This window comes from Mobula hypostoma, chromosome 7, assembly GCF_963921235.1.
Source record: "Mobula hypostoma chromosome 7, sMobHyp1.1, whole genome shotgun sequence".
Classification (NCBI taxonomy): domain Eukaryota; kingdom Metazoa; phylum Chordata; class Chondrichthyes; order Myliobatiformes; family Myliobatidae; genus Mobula; species Mobula hypostoma.
The window spans coordinates 78,516,125-78,535,083 of NC_086103.1; the positions used below are offsets into that span (position 1 = coordinate 78,516,125).

General features: G+C 43.3%; 1 protein-coding gene across 1 annotated transcript; it reads left to right on the top strand.

Annotated features, from left to right (window-relative positions):
• Nucleotides 1-211: 211 nt before the first annotated feature.
• Nucleotides 212-8,966, top strand: mchr2b (melanin concentrating hormone receptor 2b). Its single transcript, XM_063054872.1, has 2 exons — nt 212-612; nt 8,324-8,966. Exons 1-2 carry the CDS (start codon nt 212-214, stop codon nt 8,964-8,966), a joined length of 1,044 nt encoding a protein of 347 aa, XP_062910942.1.
• The last annotated feature ends 9,993 nt before the right edge of the window (nt 8,967-18,959 follow it).

Below are 18,959 nucleotides of genomic sequence, written 5' to 3' on the forward strand. Positions count from 1 at the left end.
TTCAGTGAAGAAGACTTCATTGAGGACCTGAGATCGGATGCTGTGTTTTAAACTGTTGAATTGGTCGGGGAAACTAACAGGAGTGGGTGAAACTAATCAAGTACTTGTCCACGGCACTGACCAGGTTTGGTCATTGATGAAACAACATCGATGAACGTTTACACTGGCTGAAATCGCCGACCCAACCAGTGCGTGGGCTCCCCGGGTGGCCATGAATAGATGGAACCAGACAAGCGGAGAATGCTGGAGGCAGAACGCTACCGAAAGCTTGGGGACGTCGAACCTGTCCTCGGGGCAGGTTCTGGATGACACGATGATGATGCATATCTTGCCTTCGGTGTATGGGATCCTGTGCATCGTGGGTGTCGGGGCGAACAGCCTGGTCATCCACACACTTCTGACATGTAAGACTAAAGGGGTGTCTGACATCTACGTGCTGAGCTTGGCTATCGCCGACTTGCTGTTTCTGCTGGGGATGCCTTTCACAATCCATCAGCTGGTCAGAGACAGGCAGTGGATCTTCGGTCAGTTCATGTGCAAGGCGGTGACGGTTATAGATGTTAGTAACCAGTTCACCACCGTTGGCATTGTCACCGTCCTTTGTATAGACAGGTATGCTACAGTTGTGATTCCTCTCCCTTTATCACCAAACTTGCTGTGCTCCCGTTACATTCTAGGTTAATTTAGGAATTGCCCTGAATTAAGTTTTACGGAAGAATATCGTCTCATTTTTGTAACGGAGACCAATAAAAACACCACAGGTCGTTTATGACCGGTATTTAGACCCAGACTATTTCCATTCGTTGCTTTATTATTGATATGGAACTTAGCTGAGCACATTTTCTGGTCTTTCCGCCGCTTCTTGTTTGGAATAAACTTGTCCGAGAATCAGTAACTTGTTGCACAGGCAGGCAGACGTCAGGAGACAGCGGCTGTTCTCCACTTCCCGGGAATCCACGGGATGCAAACGGGCTCCATTGCGAAGGGTACTTTCAGTAGTTTAACCGCACTGACCAAGAGGCCAACGGGGGCCCTCCACAGTTTATTGTCAGAGGGGTACACAGTTTATTGTCAGAGGGGTACACAGTTTATTGTCAGAGGGGTACACAGTTTATTGTCAGAGGGAGGGAGAGGAGTGAGTAAGATCAGAAAATTACTGTGTTTTTTTTAATGAGCTGCTGGATTTTTTTCTGTAGTTGTTAATGAGATTTAAAAAATGTTTGCCCTTTTACACTGTGATCGATCCCGTTGCTGATTAAAAGGCAGTTAGGATGTGTTGGATGGTAATCAGAAGTCTGGTTATGCTATGATTAAGGGTGCTTTAATAGTGAGGTACTGTTCTGTGCAAACTCTTATGCACATATACATGGCTAGGGTGTCTCAGACTTTTGCGCAGCACTGTATTTGCCAACGTAGAGCGGAGAGCGAGTATGTAAACCCGGCAAAAGATGTTAGGAATGGCGGGGGTGGGGCAGGTGGTAGAGAAGGAGTTCCGTGGGCGGGGAATGGGCTGGAGCTGGTGCAGACACACCCAACCCTGAGACACCAGGCAAGTTCATTTGATTCCAAACAATTGGTTTATTGATCTCTCGGGTGCTTCCCGTTCCCTCTCCTCTCCCTTCCCCTGCAGACTGACTGGGAGCAGCACATTTATCATCACACTGTCTACCACAAATGCATGGGTGGAGTTCCTGGAGCCGCTGGTATCAGGGAAAATGTTTAGTGATGTTGGTGGCATCTTAAAGTAGATCATTACTCTGGCTCCACAGACACTGCCTGACCTCCTGAGCTCCTGCAGTGGTACATTATCCATTGTAGATATTCATAGCACATTCCTCATTGTGCTAGAATATAATTTAGTATTAACAAAGGATCTCCAGCTAACATCTGACAATAAGTGATTTGCTGGGAATGGGGGTTATGTGTGGATAGGGGATGAAGAGGTAAGAATGTGATATGGCGTATATAGTTATGATATTTCAGGCATCACTGGTATGTGGCAGACTCTATGAACCAGCTGATCTTTTTCCTTCTGAGGTTCTATTCCTGTGGTTGCGAAAGATGGATCTGGCCATGTTCGTAACATAGTTTGTTTGCTGGACTGTGCACAACCTCTTGTCTTTGTTGTATGGCTTGGCTAGAAGAGCTTGTATGATCCTAAGTCAATTATTCTGTGGTCTACATGGAATGTTCCCAATGCCCTGGAAGAATATTGGAAACATTTGGCGCCAGAATTTTCGAATGCACATTGGGAAGATCCATCCCCCAGATAAAATGTCTGAGACTAGAGGGCATGGCTTTAATGTGGGGGGGGGGGGCCTTGTAAGGGACTTGAGGGGCTAGTTTCTCAGAGTGAGTGTGATATGTATGTGCAGCAAACTGGCAGAGGAGGTGATGGAGGTGGGTACAATTGCAATGTTGGAAGGACATTTAGAGAGGCATATGGCAAGGATGTGATTTGGAGGGATGTGGACTAGGCAAGAGTCAATGAGACTAGCTCAGTTAGGTTGCTGGATTGGCAAGCACAACTAGGTCACAGCACCTGAGTTCATGGTGCATATGACTCTGCGACCTTGCTTGGCTGGTAACAGAAATGGTCCTCCCTGTCAGATGCTTCAAGTACAGCTGGAATCTCAGTGCGATTGCACACTGCCCTCGAGGAGGCCTCATGGAGCATCAAAATGTTATCCTTTTCCTCCTGGAGTGAGCACATCTCAGGAAGATTTGGAATAGGCTTTGTCAAGGTTTATCCAAAACACCTGTGCAACAGAGAACTCTGATTTATTAACTTTCCCAGGACACATACTAAAAAACACCATCAGTGAAAGATAATTTTTGATCTGTTTGAGCTGTCTAGGACCAAATGCTGAAAGATGAACACTATAAGATCCAAGACAACATCTGGAGGGAGGAGCTGAGGCTCAGTACAGCTGTTGTTAAGGCCTGATGGAGAAGAGTCCAAATTTATGGCTCTCTGCTGAGATGTGTGGTTTTCCATATTCACAGCATTGCTCTTTTGCACCTGAGAGGGCTTCAGCCACTGGAAAACTGTTTCTCCAATTTCTGTCAGCTTCATTTTGACTTGGCACTGCACAGAGTCAAAAGATGTATTAGTGTCATCCGAAAATCACTTGGATAGGCAGAGATTCCTTCTCATCACTATGGTCACCATCAACCCAACTCTCCACATTGTACATAAGCACACCCATCACCTGCTCTGAGTATCCCCACAGACTGTCCACAGTCATTGGTGACACCTGTTGCATACAGCAGATTCACAGAAGAAGAATAGCTCCTGGGTTGTTATAGTTCAAGGTTTTTGACAAATGTAAAAAGTTCAGCATTAGTTACTGCACTCAGAAGACTGAAATCAAGGACAAAAATGAATGAAATTGAAAAGAAATGTACTACAGCTTCTGGTATGATCTAGGTTCTAAACTCTTGCAAACATTAGCTAAACTAAACATTGAGATTGTTTCCTAAGTGAATTATGTAAAGTTTCACGATTTACTGCTGTAGCCAATCCACTTCAATGCTAGACGTGTTGTTCATTCAGAGACACTCCTCTGCATACACTGTCATAAAATGTGGTCATTTTAGTTACTGTCATCCCCCTGTCAGCTTGAACCAGGCTGGCCATTCTCCTCTGATCTGTCTAGGTATCAAGGCATTTTCATCCACTGAACTTCCGTTCACTGTTGTGTGTGAAAATCTCAGGAGATGAGCAGTTTCTGAGATGCTTAATCATCTCATCTGGCTCCAGCATTCGTTCCATGGTCAAAGTCTCTCAGATCACATGTGATCTACAATTTGATATTGGATGTTTGGTCTGAGCAACAACTGAGCCTCTTGACCATGTCTGCATGCTTTTGTGCATTGAGTTGTTGCCACATGATTGGCCGATTAGAAATTTGCATTAACTAGCATGTGTACAGGTGTACCAAATAAAGTGGTCAGTGAGTGTATGCATAGTTAATGTGCAAGAATATTTGAAAGTTTACAGGTACATTAGCCATGGAAAGATGACTAAGAATAGAAAACTGTCTAGTAATATGCCATATGGAAAGCAGAAATTAGAGTCTTTATAGAATCATTTTTCCCCAGACACCGAGATTTATTTTTGTATTTTTTTTCTAGTGTTCCAGAATGCAGCTAAATTTGTTGGTATATATGATGTTTTTATATGAAGCTATAGTGGGCTGGGTAGTGTTAGCTAGCATTAGCCAGCTGGAAAAATAGGTTCAAAAAGCTGAATATAATGCTCCAATATAAATGACTCAATAGGACACTCAGATACCAATTCTGGATTTGAAGAACACCATTACTAAGATTGCTTACGTTAATTTGTTATTGTATAACTTTAAAAGCCTTTGGACTAAGTGATTACAAAAAAAAAATTACCAATGTAAGACCTTTTTGCGGGAGAATCCAGGTTAATAGAAACAAATGTTTGTGCTGCTGAGTTCCTCCAGCATTTTGTGTGTGTTGCTTGAATTTCCAGCATCAGCAGATTTTCTCATTTTGATAGAAATAAAACTGTCAAAAACGATCAGCAGGTCTGGGAAAATCTGTGGAAAAAGAAAAAAATTTAATGCTTCAGACCTGAATGGCCTTTGAAATGAAATATTAAATCATTGTCCACATACTAACAAGATGCTCTGTTTTCCAGTTTTTGCTCCATCCTCAGTCCTAGTGCCCTTACCCTGTGATGATACTATACCAAAATAGCCAATTTTATTTTGTTAATAATTTGCTTCCACATCAACTGAAAATCTTCAGAATGCAAACTATCACCACTGTATCCTCCTTGTGTTGTGGTGGAAGCACTAAAGCTCAGAATTCCCTTTGGGGCACTAAAGACATGAAGATATACGTAAAACTCATCCTTCTCCTTCTATATGACCCGCATATCCCAAACCTTCAATGGTCATGCTACCCTGATCCTAAAATTGCATGACCATTGCAGGATCAGATATGCTAAACATGAGGAGCGAGGTGTACAAATTTTATGAACTTCTTACTGTGGAACTTTATGAACTTCATACTATGGAAGTTATGCTGATTCAAATGAGGTTTGGAATCCAGTAAACCTTGCCTTACCAGGTGAACCACCTCCTGAAGAGAGACATGGAGTCTACTTGGAGTTATGGTGGCTTGGATAATTGGAGGTGCCAAGCAGTGAATTTGTGTCTGGACAAGATAGGAGGAAGGGGAAGTATAAGAGAATTTCTTTTCTTAAAGACTATTACAGTTTCTCTAATTTTCATGTTCCAAACCTCTGCTGTGAGCAGTTAATTACTCCTTGATAAAAATCTTGTTTTCCTTTATAATGTGGCCTTTGTCCTCCCTTGCATGTACATTAGATCGTATTCAGTTTTTGTTAAAAATGACAGAAGGATAAATTTAAAGAAGTCTTAATGCATTTATACAAGATGTTAGTGAAACTATATATTGGGCAATCAGTGCACTCTTTTTGTTTCTTTCCTTTAGAAATGATGTTTCAAACTTGCTGGACACCAGTTGAGATTGACTTCTAACATTAGTGTTTGCCCAGTGAGGTCGTAATGAGGAAATACCTCTGTCCCCCTTCACCCGCAGCTAATTGAGTTCTGTGCTTGTTATGACCCCGGGCTCTTCTTCTGTTGCCTTCATCTCCAAGCCCACTTTGTTGGCAAGATTTCCACATCCTGCACTGATGACCCTTCCTCCCATTTTCAACCCTCCTCCTCTCCTTGGACACCCCACTCTGGCCCTCAGCCTGCTCTGGATCTTTTTATCTTGAATTACCAACAAGACATCAACCATCTTGACTTCATCACTCCTCTCTCCTCCTCAAACCTTACCCCCTCTGAACACACGACCCTCCACTGTGTCCACACCAATGCCAACCTCACCATCAAACCTACAGACAAAGGGAATGCTGTTGTAGTGTGGTGGACCTGCCGCTACCTTGCTGAGTCCGGGTCGAAACTAGACACCTCTTCGTACTGAGCCTTTGAATAAGACCCCACTCTGGACCATCATAAAACTGTCTCACCAACTCTGGAGAGCTCCTACCCACTGCCACCAAACTCATAGTTACCGCACTGCTCGTATCTACCTCGTATCCAAGTATCACAAATCTAACCATCTGAGTAGGACTATTGTCTCTTCCTGGTCCAAATCATTGAATTCATGTCCTCATACCTCGAGTCCATTCTATCCCCTTTGGTTCAGTCCCTTCCCACCTACATCTGCTACATTCCTCATACTCTCAATCTCCTCAGTATCTTTCAATTCACTGACCCTGATGGCTTCACTTTCACCATGGATATCCAGTCCCTATAAACATCTATCCCCCATCAAGAATGCCCTGAAGGTCTCCATTTCCTTCTCAATAAAAAACAACTAACCAGCAACCCCCCGCCCCCCACCACCACCCTCCTCCATCTGACAGAACAGGTCGTTGCCCTCAACAATTCTTCCTTCGGCTCCTCTCATTTTCTCCAGACTCAAAGTGTTTCCTTGGGCACTTGCATGGGCCAATTACGCTTGTCACTTCATTGGCTACATAGAACAGTCCACGTTCTATGACATCCCTGGTAATGCACTCCAATTTTTCCTTCCCTATATTCATGACTGCATTACATCGACTTCATGCACCCATGTTGAGCTCATCAATTTCATCAACTTTGCCTCCAACTTCCATCCGGCCCTCAAATTTACTTGATCCTTTTCTGACACCTCCTTCCTGTTTCTTGATCTCTCTGTCTCCATCTTTTATAAACCTATCAATTCCCACGGTTATCTTGACTATACCTCTTCCCACCACGTCTTGTGTAAAAATGCTATTCCTTTTCTCAGTTCCTTCGCCTCCACCGCATCTGTTCCTAATAAATAGCTCTCCATTCCAGGGCTCAAAAAGGTCCTTCTTTTTCAAATAACAGTGTTTCGCTTCCTTCACCATTGATGCTGCCCATGTCCACATTTTCTCCATCTCCTGAACATCTGTGCTCACCACACCTTCTCAGCACCTTAACAGAGATAAAGTTCCTCTTGTCCTTACCTTCCAACCTATAAGACTCTGCGTCCAACAGATGATCCTCCATAACTTCCACCATCTCCCAGGGGATCCTAACCCCAGACATATCCTTACCTTCTTCCCCCTCTGCCTTCTGTAGTGAGTGCTCTCTCCACGATTCTCCTGTCATTCATTCCCCCCAACTAATATCCCTCCTGGCACTTATCATTGCCAGTGGAAGAAGTGCTACACCTGCCCATTTTCAGGGTCCCAAACAGTCCTTCCAGGTGAGGAAACATTTCACCTGTGAATCGGCTGGAGTTGCCTATTGAGTCCATGCTCCCCATGTGGCCTCCTCTATACTGGTAAGACCTGTCGTAAATTGAGGGACCGCTTCGCTGAGCACCTCTGCTCCATTCGCCAAAAGCGGAACTTCAAAACCAAGTGGCTAAATATTTTAATTCCGATTCCCATTCCAACATGTCGGTCCATGGCTTCCTCTTGTGCCAAGATAAGGCCACCCTCAGGGTGGAGGAGCAACAGCTCATATTCTGTCTCTGTAGCCTCCAACCTAATGGCATGAATATCAATTTCTCCTTCTGATTTCTCCCCTCTACCCTCTTGTTCTATTCCCCACTCTAGTATCTTACCTTTTCTCATCTGCCTATCACCTTCCCCTGGTTTCCCTCGTCATCCACTTTCTTTTATGGTCCATTCTCTTCTCCAGCCCTTTACCTTTTTAACCCGTCCTGCTGAGTCCCTCCAGCATTTTGTGAGTGTTGCTTTGGATTTCCAGCATTTGCAGACTTCCTTGAATTACTGAAGCAATTCCAGTACACTGATCCTGATAGCAGGGTGTCACTGGAATAATTTTATCTATCGGCTGTGTGATAGCACAATGTTTTCTCCAAATTCCTGACACGTAATTGCACAATGTTACTGCAGTAATCCTGATATACCAGAAACAGAGTGTCACAGCAATAATATCCAGTGTAGCTCAGAACATAATCTTGACACATCAGTCCCACGGCACAATGTCAATGTCATAACCCCCACACACAGTGCTATTGCAGTGATCCCAATAAAACTTTCCCAGAAGGACAGTGTTACCTTACTTAATCCTAGCACGGTTGAACATCAGGGCAGTATCAGTTTAGTAATCCTTTCAAGAATAACATTATGGATTATGAATGTCACATTTTTAACAGGGCAGTGCAATGTTACTGTATTAAAACTTGTGATCTAGCGCAGGTTACTGCAGTAATTCCGGTATGTCAGTGTTCACTTAATCAATGTATGTTTGCCAATTTTGTTCTTCCACAGGTACATAGCAATAGTCCACCCCACAACAGAGAAGAGGACCAAGTGTTGGACGATGCTGGTGAATGGCCTTGTGTGGCTTGGCAGCTGGTCAATGACAGTCCCAGTGATGTTATATTCCAGGACCATCCGGATGGGAGACATTGAAGTATGTGTACTGGACCTGCCTTCTGGAGCAAAAGATATGTACTGGTATACACTCTATCAGTCCATATTGGGATTTATCATTCCTCTTATTATTATAACCACCTTCTACTCACTGACTCTCTTTCATGTCTTTAAGTCACTCAGAAGAGTGGGTAGAAAGCAATCAGTGCAGGCGAAGAGGGCCACCAAAACTGTGCTGATGGTGATAGCTGTCTTTTTGGTGTGTTGGTCACCCTTTCATGTGATGCAGGTCCTCAATTTAACGGCCATGCAGCCCAGCCTGCTTTTTGTTTACACCTACCATATCAGTATCTGCCTGAGCTATGCCCACAGCTGCATCAACCCCCTCCTGCTCCTGTTCTTCACAAAGAATTTCCAGGAGCGTTTGTGTGGCATTGTGACAAAGAGCAGGTCCACCTCTCCTGTCCAGTTGGCTGCCACAAGAAGAGGGGGAGCTTGTGAAACCATGGAAGTGGAGTGTAAGAGCTCAGTCCTCTGAGAAAGAGGCATACATTTAACCCCATACAACTTACCTTGAGGTCTGAGCACTCTCTGTTGATAACATATGGGTTAATAACCTCTGTTATCTCTGTAGACAGACCCACATGGCATTTCCAGCAACTTCATTTCCTCCACCAGATGTGGCACATCTCAGTAATTTTATTAAATGCTGCACAAAATGCTGGAGGAACTCAGAAAATCAGTTGGAAGGGAATGAATAGTCAATGTTTCGGGCCAAGACCCTTCATCAGGACTGCAAAGGAAGTGGGATGAAGTCAGAATAAGAAGGAAGGGGAAGGAGCACATTTTGGCAGGTCCACTGTCCCCTTCTAACAGGTTCCTTCTTCTTCAGCCTTTTGCCTCTTCTGCCTATCACTTCCCAGCTTCTTACTTGATTCTCCCCTCCCTCATCCATCCACCATCCTCCTCATCTGGTTTCACCTATCACCTGCCAGCTTGTACTCCTTGCCCTCCCTCTACTATCTTATTCCGGCTCCTTTCCCCCTTCTTCTCCAGTCCTGTGGCCTGACTTGCTGAGTTCCTCCAGTATTTTGTGTTTGCTGCTGAAGGTTTCCACATCTGCGGGATCTCTTGTGTTTGTTATTACCGGCATTGTGCTGTGTTTTTGTTACTGGTTCAGAATCAGAATTAGGTTTCTGTAAATTAAATTAAATAAGTTGTTCAAAAAGAAAGCATTAAAAAAAGAAAAAACTGTGAGGTACTGTACATGGAGTCATTGTCTATTCAGAAAGCTGATGGCGGAGGGGAAGAGGCTGTCCCTAAAATATGGAGTGTGTGCCTTCCGGCCTCTGTACCTCCCCTGTGATGGTATTGATGAGAAGAGGGACTGTCCTGGATAATGGGGGTCCTTAATGATGGATGCTGCCTTATAAAGGCACCACCTTTTGAAGATCTCTTCTGGGGAGGCTAGTATCCATGGTGGATCTGACTGACTTTGCAACTTTATGCTGCTCCTTCCAATTCTTTGTAGTGGCCCCACTGTATCAGATGGTGACACAACCAGTTAGAATACTCTCCACAGTACATCTGTAGAAATTTGCAGAAGTCTTTGGTGACAGATGAAGTTTCCTGAAACACCTAATGAAATATAGCCACTGTCATGCCTTCTTTGTAATTTCATCAATACATTGGGCACAGGATAGATCTTCAGAGATGTTGACACACAGGAACTTGAAATTGCTCACCCTTTCCACTGCTGATCCATCGATGAGCTCTAGTGTGTGTTCCCTTGGCCTTCCCTTCCTGAGTCTACAAACAATACCTTGGTTTTATGATTCCACAAATAATTCCTTGGTTTCACTGACGCTGAGTGCCAAGTTGTTGCAATACCACTCAACCAGCTGAATTATGTCACTTCTGTATGCCTGCTCGTCACCATCTGAAATTCCACCAACATTAGTTCTGTCCTCAAAAAATTTATAGCTGGCATTTGAGCTGTGCCGAGCTATACAGTCATGAGAGAGTAGAGCAGTGGGCTAAGCACACATTACTGAGGTGCACCTGTGTTGATTGTCAGCAGGAAGAGATGTTATTTTCGATCTTCCCTGACTGTGGTCTCCCGATGAGGAAGTCAAAGATCCAATTGGAAAGGGAGGTACAGAGGTCCAGGTTTTGGAGCTTGTTGACTAGTACTGAGAGTCTGATGGCGTTGAACACCCAGCTGTGGTCAATAAACAGCAGCCTGATGTCCAGGTGATCTAAGTCCAAGTGGAGAGCCGGTGAGATTGCATCAGCCGTAGACCTATTGTGGCGATAGGCAAATTGCAGTGGATCCATGGTCTTGCTTAGGCAGGAATTCATTCTGGTCAAGACCAACCTTTCAAAGCACTTCATCGCAGTAGATGTGAGTGCAACTGGGTGATAGTCATTGAGGCTGCTCACTCTGCTCTTCTTGGCCACTGATATGACTGTCGCCCTTTTGAGGAAAGTAGGAACCCCTGACTGTAGCAGTAAGAGATTGAACACTCCTTGAGTGTCTCTGAACGCTACCGCCAGTTGGTTGGTGCAAAATTTTAGTGCTCAGCCAAGTACACCACCAGGGTCCGATGCTTTGTCAGGATTCACCCTGTGGAAAGATGTTCTGATGTCGGCCTCCAAGACAGAGGTCACAGGGTCACCAGATGCTGCAAGGATTCACACAGCTGTAGTTTTATTCTCCCTTTCAAAGTGTGCATAAAAGATGTTGAGCTTATCTAGGAGTGAAGCATCACGGCCATTCATGATGTTATGTTGCTTGGCTTTGCTTTGTAGGAGGTGGTGGTGTTCACCCTGTCACAGCTGTCAAGCAATCCTCTGTGAGTGAAGTTAAGGGTCAAATAGTTTCCAGCTGGGGAATGAAGCATGCTAATTATCCCACCTATTATGTTTTCACAGTGTGTGGACTTTCAATTACAAAAAAAGAAAAATTGATTTTGTATTCATATCAGTTTTCTCAAATATACTAAAATGAGGTACTTTTGAAATACAGATATCATCGAGATACAGAATGTGGGAAAAAAGTTGTGCAGAGAAAACCCCACAAACTGTAAAATAATATTGTCTGCACAGTCCATTTTAATGGAATTGATAGATGGGCTTGTTTGGTTAGGACACACGACTAAATTTCCTGCCCTTTATCAAAATAATGCCAAGGGATCCATTGTACCAACTGACAGGACTTGCTTGAACATTTTTTTCTGACATTTATTATGTCCGAAGTGAAGCACTCCCTGAGTAGTGTGTTGTATCAGTAGCAACATAATTAGATTTCGTGTTGGAGGCTTTAGAATTAAACTTAGCCCTCCGTCCATTTTACTCAGTGGAAAGAATGCTTCCAGCTGAGCAAACATTTTCATCAGATTCAAATTTCAAAGACTGTTTAAGATGTAGAAGGTTGCAAACCCCACAAGAAAGCCAGTGATGCTTTGATTATTGTTTAGTCTGTGTTTCAGAGTGAAATTCCATTCATGGCTACAAAAATGTCCAGTGTCTGCCAATTTCAATGGCTGCAATTAACAGTGTCACCTATCACATCTCCTCCACTTAACACAAGAGATCTTTATGAATGCAAATAGCAACGAGAGTTTATATCAGATACAGTCAAAGGCTAGGGCTCACCTTTTCTATTATCTTCACTCAGCAGCAGGAGGCCACCACAACGTTGGCACAGAGTCTGTCTGATGTCCGCAGTCTCTGGCACTCTGGAAATGTAAAATTGCTGGTGTTGTCTTCACCAATGAAAAAACTTGCAGGTTTCAAGCATTAACACAAACCTCCTTAGAATCAATAGTTTTGTATCATATTGTGAAACAACAGCTGTTGTCTTGTTCTTGGTTCTCATTTTCATTCATATACTACTGTATTTTGCTGAACAGTAAAAACAAATAATAAAATATTCCTGTTCTGTGACCTTTGCATACATTTGCATATTGTTTCTTTGGTAAAATAAAATTGCAAGGGTGATTTTGAAGACAGATGGTTGAATATTGCCTGAGCTGAGATTGCAAGTTACCCTAACTGACTTAATCACTGAAGTAATGCATTAATGAAAACATGGAGCTAGAGATGTTGCTGCCAACACAGTCTGACCATGGTCTTTCTGTCAATAAGTCCAAGATCCAGTTACAGAGACAGTTGTTGAGACCCAACAAGGATAGTTTACCCACCAGCTTCTGAGGGAGGATTATATTAAATGCCAAGAAGATAATTAGTTTAATTTTTAATTATGTTTGCACAGATATTGTGTGTTGAAGGACTTGACCCTACGAGATACCATTCTATGTTCTAAATTATAAATAAGATGAGTGCATGAATCACAAAGTGCACTAAATAAGGCTGTGTTGCTGTAGATGTACTTACCAATGTTAGATTTTGGGTGTGGCTAAAACAAAGATCTGGAGGACTGGGTACTAATTATTCCTGGATACAAATTGCTTAGGAAGGATAGGGAAGAGAAGAGTTGAGTGGGTGTATTGATTCAAAAGAAAACTGTAGTGCCTAAAAGTGGGGAAATCCTGGGAATGGTTAAGCTCTGAATCCATTTGACTGGAATTGGAAAACATGCCCTGAAGGGATTATACTATTGGCAGCCAATTCATGAGAAGAATATTGAAGAGCAAATGTTCAGGGAATTGCAAAAAGTATGCAAAAACAGTAGTATGGCGATAAGGCAATTGCCAAGCTCACTTTGGACTGAGATGCTAAGAATTTAAGGGACAAAAGAGAGGAAAATAATTCTGTAGTACATTCAAGAGAAATTTCTTTACTAATATGTGTCGGTGTTGGTCTTGGTTCTGGAGAACGAGATAAGCCAGATGGGGCAATTATCCCATGGTACAGAATATTTTTGGAAAAAAGCAATCATAGCTTCAAGATTTTAAATAGCCATGGAAAGTGACAAGGACCATTCTGAAGTGAGGATTCTGAACTGGAACAGGATAATTTTCGATGGATTGGAACACATCTTGCCTGGGAAAATGGAATCAACACTTGGCAGAGAAGATGGTTGATTGATAAGAAATCTTTAAAATGGAGGTGATTCAGGTACAGTATATTCTTATAAAATGGAAGTAAAGTCAGTGTTCCCTGGATAAGGAAAGAGAAACAAAAAATAAAGTAAAACAAACTTTATGTGAGATTTTAACGCAAACAACAGGAATTCTGCAGATGCTGGAAATTCAAGCAACATACATCAAGGTTGCTGGTGAACGCAGCAGGCCAGGCAGCATCTATAGGAAGAGGCGCAGTCGACGTTTCAGGCCGAGACCCTTCGTCAGGACTAACTGAAGGAAGAGATGTGAGATGTCAGGTTAATAGCACAAGGTAGAATCAGGCTGATTCTGAAAAAAAATGATGGAGAAATAAAAAAGCAAGTAGAGGGCAAAGAAAGAGTGTAGGAAAAGAATGGTTAGGTACATAGGTACAAATTCAAACACTTTGCAATGGGTGCATAAACGAACATAGAGGTGGAATGATAGAGGACCTAAAAGAAAATTAACTCATGGAGGCACAGGGCACTAACTGAATACTTTTCACTGTCTGAACCTTGATCTTGAAAGAAAATGCTTTTGCGGATAATGAATGGACCGTAGTGGATAGACAGAAAATGCTAGAAAGGCTCAATAAGTTGCTTCGTCCTAACAAGATGCTTCATACATGACCTAGAGAAGAAAAGGAGGACACTGCAGAGGGATTAGCCATAAAAATCTTATCGAATAGAGAAAGGGCTTGATGGAGAGGATGTGGAGAGGGCGTTTCCTATGGTGGGAGAGTCTAAGACCAGAGGACGCAGCCTCAGAATAGAGGAGCATCCTTTTGGAATGGATATGAGGAGGAATTTCATTAGCAGGGTGGGGGGAAGCAGGAGACTGGGGCTGAGTGGAAGATTGGATCAGCCATGATGAAATAGTAGAGTAGACTTGGCCAAATGGCCTAATTCTGCTTCTATATCTTATGATCTTGTGGTCGTATGTTTCAAATTTCTGCAGATACAGAGACAGTGTGCAAGGACCTTTCAATATTAAAAAGGGGTGTGATGTTAGATGTCAGGGAAAACATTGGGGTGGAAAAATCTTGATGAGATTTATCCCATATTGATATGTGAAGCAAGGGAGGAGCCAACTGGAGCTTTGTTGGAGATGTTTGCATCTTTAATGGCCAAGCTGAGGTACCAGAAAACTGGAAGATAACTAATGTTGTTCCTTTACTTAGGAAGGGTAGCAGGGTTAAGTCAAGTAACTACAGACCTGTAAGCCTTCTGTGATAGAGAATTATTGGAGAAAGTTATTCTGCCTGATGGTTGTGGGGGTTATTAACTGTTCCTGAACCTGGTGGTGTGAGTGCTGAGGCTCCTGTACCTTCTTCTTGATGGCAGCAGTGAGCAGAGAGCATGTCTTGGTAGGTGGGGGTCCCTGATGATGGACGCTGCTTTCCCACAACAGCATTTCATGTAGATGTGCTCAATGGCGGGGGAGGGCTTCACCCATGATGATTGGGCTGTATCCACTACATTTTGTGGGATTTTCTGTTCAAGGGCATTCGTATTTCAATACCAGGCTGTGATGCAACAACATCAAAATATACTCTCCACTACGCATCTATAGAAGTTTGTCAACATTTTAGATGTCATGCTGAATCTTCACACGTTCCTAAGAAACTGGAGACATGCCACTCATTCTTCATGTTACACTTACGTGCTGGGCCCAAGACAGGCCCTCTGAAGTAATAACACAGAGGAATTTAAATTTGCTGATCCTCTCCACCTCTAATCCCCTGATGAGGAATGGCTCATGGGCATCTGATTTCCTTATCCTATAGTCAATAATGAGCTCCTTGGTCTTGCTGACATTAAGTAAGAGGTTGTTGTTAAGGCATCACTCAGTCAGATTTTCAGTCTCCCCTCGTATGCTGATTTGTTACCAGCTTTGATTCAGCCTATGACAGTGGTCTCATCAGCAAACTTAAAAGTGGCTTTGGAACTGTGCTTAGTCACTCAGTTAGTGTAGAGTGAGTAGAGCAGGTGTCTATGCCGAGCCTTGTAGTGCACCTGTGCTGACGGAGATTGTGGAGCAACTACTGAGGCCAAGTTCTTGAAACTTATTAACTAGTTTTAGGGGGATAAAGGGATTGAACACTGAGCTGCAGTTGATAAAGAGCATCTTGATTTGTGTATCTTTGCTAATCAGCTGTTCCAGTGTTGAGTGAAAAGCCTGTGTGTCAGGGTCACTTGTGAACCCAAGTGCAGGAATCACAGAGTCTTTGGCAATTCAGACAAAACAAAAGACGAGCGAACTCTTCTCGGGCTTCCAGCCAGGCACAGGTATCGATTTTAACCAACGTTTCGATGACAAACTCTGCCACCTTCGTCAGGGATGATGCCTGGGCATGGGCATACCAGGGGCATATACCCCCATTGTCAATCCCTTCTGATTGGTTAACCCTCATCCAATCAGGTTTCCACTGTCCCACCTTGTTTACCATCAAATTCTAGTTCTTACTTACAGTGAGACTTTCGTCTTTGTTTAAATTCTTTTCTTCTAGTTTTATTTCAATGGCTTCCTTCACAAAGCAGTTGCAAAAGCCATTGGCACGGTACAGTAGTTTTGTTCCATCGAAGTCAATCCTACGGCCATTGTGAATGCAGTGTTCTGCTACCACTGATTTCTTCAGGTAACCCAAACATATACGCCTCCTATGCTCCTTGATGCCAGTTTTCTTTTTGCATCCCGTTTGGCCAAGATACGCTACTTCACATTCACAGGGAATTCCATAAACGTCAGCTGCCCTGAGTCCCAGGTTATCTTTGAGCTGCAGAAGCTGCGATTTTAGCTTCCGTACGGGTCTGTGAATAGTATTAATCCGGTGTTTCTTCAGGATCCTAGCGATCCTTCCAGAAACGGTGGAAATATAGGGAAGACAGGTGGCAGCTGTGGGTTCCTCCTCATTGTAACCTGCTTTTTCCATTGGGCCTTTTTAGGGCTTAATTGATTTCTTTCACTTTGTAGCCATTCTTTGTAGGAACATTGTGTGTAATCATCTTATTTCCTGGAGAAATTGGCGGAGGTAAGACATTGCACTCGCAATGGCCATAGGCTTGACTTTGATGTCACAAAACTACCGTGTCACGCCAATTGCTTTTGGGACCACCTGGTGAAGGAAAACTTTGAAATAAAAGTAGAGAAAAAGAACTTTAACAAAGATGATGGTCTTGCTGTAATTAGATTAGATTATGAGGACACTCAGTCCTCGTTTATTGTCATTTAGAAACGCATTCGTTAAGAAAGATACAATGTTCCTCCAGAGTGATATCACAAAAAAAACAGGACAAACGAAAGACTGACACTGACAAAACCACATAATTATAACATATAGTCAAAGCAGTGCAAAGCAATACCATAATTTGATAAAGAGCAGACCATGGGCATGGTTAAAAAGAAGTCTCAAAGTTCCAATTGGCTCCCGATAGTCCAGATAGCAGGCGGCAAAAGGGAGAAACTCTCCCTGCCATCAACCTCCAGGCGTCGACAACTGCCGATGCATTGGAAGCACCCGACCACAGCTGACTCTGAGTTCGTCCAAAAACTTTGAGCCTCCGACCAGTCCCCCCCCCCCCCCCCAGAGCACCACCCTCTGCCGAGTGCTTCGACCCCATCCCGGCCGCCAAGCAACATGCAAAGCTGAGGACTCGGGGCTTCTCCTCCGGAGATTCTGGAGCACACAGTAGCAGCGGCAGCGAAGAAGGCAATTCAGAAGTTTCTCCAGATGTTCCTTTGTGCTCTCATGTCTGTCTCCATCAAATCAGGATTGTGCACGGCACCCTACTTGACAGATAACAGATATCATTCACCGAGTGGCCGCTACACGCTGCGTCGCGCCGCCATCTTCTCCTCCTCCTCCATCTTCTCCATTAAGAACTGGAATTCGATTGTAAGCAATGTGGGAAAGTGGAAACCTGATTGGATGAGGACTAACCAATCATGAGGGATGAATGACAGGGGTATAAATTCCAGTGGGCTAGACATGCCCAGGCATCATCCCTGATGGAGCTGGCGGAAATTGTCATTGAAACATCGGTTAAAATTGATACCTGTAACTGGCTGGAAGCCTGAGAGAATTTACTCATTATATACGTTGGGAAAGCTTTGGATACTTTTCAAAACAACAGATTCATTACAGAAATTAGTCAGCAAAACTAACAAGATCTCAGGCAAACTATACAGAATCTTGAAGAATTGAAATTACTCATGATACATAGAAGAACTCAGGCTGAGACTTTCTAGACAAGGATCCACATGACTGAGCAGAGAGGGGTGGGCATGACCCCTGAAATACACCCTGGAGCACCTAGGGAATCAGGACCAATCAGACAACGCAAGCGTTCAGTTGAAACATAATCCCCCAAAGGCAACAACTCCAATGCAAGACATTAAACACACTGTGTTAATTACACTATCCCAAATTGAATAAAAGTGATAAATAAAAGGAGTGCTTAACAATCCCCATGATACCAAATGAGACACCTGCAACACAAAGTGAAAAACCGGAGCTAGTCCAAAGACAAACAATTAGACATAAAAGGTAAACAATCCAAGGAACACTGGATACTCATGAAGTTACACTGAGAAAATACTAACTGAAAAAAAACTATATTTTCTTTTTAAAAACAACCCCTGGTTGTGGCACAGTGAGATGCCACCTGCTGTGGACATGTTGCTCCAGTAAGCTAAACATAGCCAATCCAAGTCGCATCTCAGGCAGGAGTTGCTATGTTTCATTGCCAACCTCTCAAACTCTTTTATCACAGTGGATGTAAGTGCTGCTGGATGATAGTCATAGAGGAAGGTTACCATGTTCTTCTTAGGTACCGGTATAATTGAAGCCTGCTTGTAGCAGGTGGGTACCTCAGACTGCCAAAGTGAAGAAGTTACAGATCTTAGTGGACACTCCAGCCAGTTGATCAGCACAGTTTTTTAGTATTTGGCTAGGCACCCTGTCAGGGCCAGACGCTTTCTGTGGGTTCACCCTTCCGAAGGCTCGAGCATGTCAGCCAGCGAGACTGCAATCACAGGAACATAGGGGCTGTGGGAGTTTGTGATGGATTCTCTATGCTGGCATTGCACAGAAAGATGTCTAATGTGGACAAATACGATTGGTGCAGACATAGACATAGACAGAGACATACTTTATGTCTATAGACGGGTTAAATAGTTGTCATGGATGAGGTATGAGTGGAGAAATGTTCAAGTAAGGCTTAAGGATATGCCCAGCAACCAATTTAACCTTGTTGCTGGGGGACTTTCAGAAGCAGTAATCAGGAGGAGAATGAGGAGACACTTGGGCAAATGTGGATATATTAGCTAACGGCAGTGTGCATTTGTTAAATGCAAATCATAGTTAATGAACTGAATATATTCTTAATTAGGTGGCAGAGATTGGTGCAATGCTAGTCATTGATTTCATTAGACAAAATGCAATGTAATAAGAGTGGTGCATT